The 4,308-nt window shown below is 66.0% G+C and overlaps 1 protein-coding gene across 1 annotated transcript; it reads right to left on the bottom strand.

The window, feature by feature from the left end:
* Window positions 1-787: 787 nt before the first annotated feature.
* On the bottom strand, window positions 788-4,308 carry LbrM_03_0980 (hypothetical protein; the record flags this gene model as incomplete). The annotated part of the gene is made up of 1 exon (XM_001561638.2): window positions 788-4,308. A coding segment is annotated over one exon (3,521 nt), but the record flags the coding sequence as incomplete, so codon positions are not given.

Here is a 4,308-nt window from a genome sequence, read left to right as displayed (position 1 = left end):
GGAGAAATTTTTTTTTTTTTTTTTTTTTTTTTTTTTTTTTTTTTTTTTTTTTTTTTTTTTTTTTTTTTTTTTTTTTTTGTGGGGTCGCGTGGGTTTTTGAGTTATTTTTTATTTTTTTAAAATTCTTCGGCCGCTGTTCGGTCTGGTGGGTGCCCGTCGTTGCGGGGGGGGGATCAGGGCGGGTGGGTTGTTCGCGGAAAGGGGGACTTTTATTACGGCGCAACACCCCCGCATAAGGGTATAGATGGGGGTCGTCGTGGGGGGGTTATCGCGCGCTGTTGTTTTTTTGGGGAAGGCCGCGGGGAAGTTTTGAAACGCAAGAAAAAAATTATTGCGGGTGTTTTGGAGAAAAAAGAGAGAAAACTTCTTTGGGGGGGAGGAAGATACTCCGCCCTTTGTCTAAGAAGAGGGGGGGGTGTTGAAAAAAACCCTCTCCTCTAAAAACAAGGGAGGAAAAACTTTGGACAAAATAGGGAGGTTTTTGGGGGGGGAGAAAAAATATAAACGCGTTGGGGGATTTTTTTTTTTTGCCCGCCTTTACGTGTAATACACATGGAGAAGGAGTTTCAAAGTTTGGTTTATGAGAAATTGCTAGGCATGAGGGGGTGTGGGGTGTCGGTTATGATCAATTAAAAACACAGAACTTATGGAGATGGGGTGACAGTAGGGGGTGTAGGGGTGGGCGGGTACTCTGTGGACGTTCGCAGGAAAAAAAAAGTTAAACACCTTCCATAGGAAAGAACCTGAGGGGAGTCGAGGAGTGGGGGGGATGCAATATAAAACTACTTCATGGATAATTAGTGTGGTGTGGTGAAGCCCCCCCCCACGGGGGCGAGGATCCACCATTCCCGGTAGGGCCCCCTTTTGGCACGGGGGGGTGGCGTACCACGCCGAGAACGGTAGAAGCATCACTAGCCCCCGAGGACGATGGTGACGAAGAACCCGGCCTCACTGGCGCACCACCGTACGATGCGGACAGCCGTGTCCACAACGAGGACGCCTTCTCCGAGACCTCTAGAAGTTCGGCTTTGGCCGCTTTCAACTTCGACTCCATGATGGCCATCTTGGCCTCCAGTCCGGCGCATCGATGGCGTGCACTGTCGCGTTCCTGAATGGCGTCGTCAAGTTGACGCTGCACCTCACTGAGATCACGGAATCCTTGCTGATGCGCGATGTCACGTTCGCTCATGAGATGCGCCACCTCCGCCTCAAGCTTTGTAATTTGGTTCCGCGCAGCTTCGCGCTCCTGCAGAGCGCGACTGCGATACAGGTTCACTTCCTCTGTGCTCCCAGCAAGACGCGAGCGAAGATCATCGGCTTCGTCGAGAATGCGCTCGACGAGTGATGCAACGCCCACAGGCTGCACCTCCCCTGCGTCGACGAGTAGTTGCCCGCCTCTCACACATGACAACACCTCCCTCAGCCTCCTCTCTTCCTCAACCAACTGCCTTAGATGGGCCTTCAGATCCGCATTTTCGGCCTCCACAGCGGCCTGCCTCACCTTCAAGTGTTCGCACACTTCACACAATGGCTGCCGAGGGTCCTCCATCTCATCCGTCCGCTGCTCTGCCACCCACTCGAGGGAAATGCACCGACGTACCATTCCATGCAGGCGCTGCTGCAGCTCGTCGCGGTCCGCCGCCAGCCGTGCCACCTGCGCCTCCAGCTCGCTGCGCTGCCGCGTGGCGGCGTCCAGGCGCTGCTGCAGCTCGTCAGCGGTCGCGCCCAGCTGCTGGCGTGCCTCGTCGCGGTCCGCCGCCAGCCGTGCCACCTGCGCCTCCAGCTCGCTGCGCTGCCGCGTGGCGGCGTCCAGGCGCTGCTGCAGCTCGTCGGCGGTCGCGCCCAGCTGCTGGCGTGCCTCGTCGCGGTCCGCCGCCAGCCGTGCCACCTGCGCCTCCAGCTCGCTGCGCTGCCGCGTGGCGGCGTCCAGGCGCTGCTGCAGCTCGTCAGCGGTCGCGCCCAGCTGCTGGCGTGCCTCGTCGCGGTCCGCCGCCAGCCGTGCCACCTGCGCCTCCAGCTCGCTGCGCTGCCGCGTGGCGGCGTCCAGGCGCTGCTGCAGCTCGTCAGCGGTCGCGCCCAGCTGCTGGCGTGCCTCGTCGCGGTCCGCCGCCAGCCGTGCCACCTGCGCCTCCAGCTCGCTGCGCTGCCGCGTGGCGGCGTCCAGGCGCTGCTGCAGCTCGTCAGCGGTCGCGCCCAGCTGCTGGCGTGCCTCGTCGCGGTCCGCCGCCAGCCGTGCCACCTGCGCCTCCAGCTCGCTGCGCTGCCGCGTGGCGGCGTCCAGGCGCTGCTGCAGCTCGTCGGCGGTCGCGCCCAGCTGCTGGCGTGCCTCGTCGCGGTCCGCCGCCAGCCGTGCCACCTGCGCCTCCAGCTCGCTGCGCTGCCGCGTGGCGGCGTCCAGGCGCTGCTGCAGCTCGTCAGCGGTCGCGCCCAGCTGCTGGCGTGCCTCGTCGCGGTCCGCCGCCAGCCGTGCCACCTGCGCCTCCAGCTCGCTGCGCTGCCGCGTGGCGGCGTCCAGGCGCTGCTGCAGCTCGTCAGCGGTCGCGCCCAGCTGCTGGCGTGCCTCGTCGCGGTCCGCCGCCAGCCGTGCCACCTGCGCCTCCAGCTCGCTGCGCTGCCGCGTGGCGGCGTCCAGGCGCTGCTGCAGCTCGTCGGCGGTCGCGCCCAGCTGCTGGCGTGCCTCGTCGCGGTCCGCCGCCAGCCGTGCCACCTGCGCCTCCAGCTCGCTGCGCTGCCGCGTGGCGGCGTCCAGGCGCTGCTGCAGCTCGTCAGCGGTCGCGCCCAGCTGCTGGCGTGCCTCGTCGCGGTCCGCCGCCAGCCGTGCCACCTGCGCCTCCAGCTCGCTGCGCTGCCGCGTGGCGGCGTCCAGGCGCTGCTGCAGCTCGTCAGCGGTCGCGCCCAGCTGCTGGCGTGCCTCGTCGCGGTCCGCCGCCAGCCGTGCCACCTGCGCCTCCAGCTCGCTGCGCTGCCGCGTGGCGGCGTCCAGGTGCTGCTGCAGCTCGTCAGCGGTCGCGCCCAGCTGCTGGCGTGCCTCGTCGCGGTCCGCCGCTAGCCGTGCCACCTGCGCCTCCAGCTCGCTGCGCTGCCGCGTGGCGGCGTCCAGGCGCTGCTGCAGCTCGTCGGCGGTCGCGCCCAGCTGCTGGCGTGCCTCGTCGCGGTCCGCCGCCAGCCGTGCCACCTGCGCCTCCAGCTCGCTGCGCTGCCGCGTGGCGGCGTCCAGGCGCTGCTGCAGCTCGTCAGCGGTCGCGCCCAGCTGCTGGCGTGCCTCGTCGCGGTCCGCCGCCAGCCGTGCCACCTGCGCCTCCAGCTCGCTGCGCTGCCGCGTGGCGGAGTCCAGGCGCTGCTGCAGCTCGTCAGCGGTCGCGCCCAGCTGCTGGCGTGCCTCGTCGCGGTCCGCCGCTAGCCGTGCCACCTGCGCCTCCAGCTCGCTGCGCTGCCGCGTGGCGGCGTCCAGGCGCTGCTGCAGCTCGTCGGCGGTCGCGCCCAGCTGCTGGCGTGCCTCGTCGCGGTCCGCCGCCAGCCGTGCCACCTGCGCCTCCAGCTCGCTGCGCTGCCGCGTGGCGGCGTCCAGGCGCTGCTGCAGCTCGTCAGCGGTCGCGCCCAGCTGCTGGCGTGCCTCGTCGCGGTCCGCCGCCAGCCGTGCCACCTGCGCCTCCAGCTCGCTGCGCTGCCGCGTGGCGGCGTCCAGGCGCTGCTGCAGCTCGTCAGCGGTCGCGCCCAGCTGCTGGCGTGCCTCGTCGCGGTCCGCCGCCAGCCGTGCCACCTGCGCCTCCAGCTCGCTGCGCTGCCGCGTGGCGGCGTCCAGGCGCTGCTGCAGCTCGTCAGCGGTCGCGCCCAGCTGCTGGCGTGCCTCGTCGCGGTCCGCCGCCAGCCGTGCCACCTGCGCCTCCAGCTCGCTGCGCTGTTGCAGTAGTTGTGATGAGTCGTGGTGCTGTGTATTGGCCTTTTCGTTGTGCTGCTGCTGTTGCTGGAGGAGGTTTAGTGTATTTTTTAGCGCTGTGTTCTCTTCTGTCAGATTGTGGAGATCCGTACGGTTGGCGGCGGCTAAAGCGGCTGATGTTTTCTGCTCCTCGGCGAGGGCGTTCTGGAGCGTTTGGATGATGTCTTGGAGCGCATGAAGGTCGCTGTCGGTGATGAGTGTCCTGGAGTGGTCAAGGACTGGCTTATTTTGAGGGATGGTTGGAGTAGAAGGTACTTCGGTAGCGTAGTGCTGCGTGGCTCCGGGTGAAACTGGTGCTGGGGTTGACTGAGTCGCTGGCACCGGCGAATTTCGCGCTGGTGTGCTGCTGACCGCGCCAGAGTGAATGAGGT

Source organism: Leishmania braziliensis, contig 81, assembly GCF_000002845.2.
Source record: "Leishmania braziliensis MHOM/BR/75/M2904 WGS CADA00000000 data, contig 81, whole genome shotgun sequence".
NCBI classification, from domain to species: domain Eukaryota; phylum Euglenozoa; class Kinetoplastea; order Trypanosomatida; family Trypanosomatidae; genus Leishmania; species Leishmania braziliensis.
The sequence above is the reverse complement of the archived record's forward strand: the minus strand, read 5'-3'. Positions and strand labels throughout refer to the sequence as shown.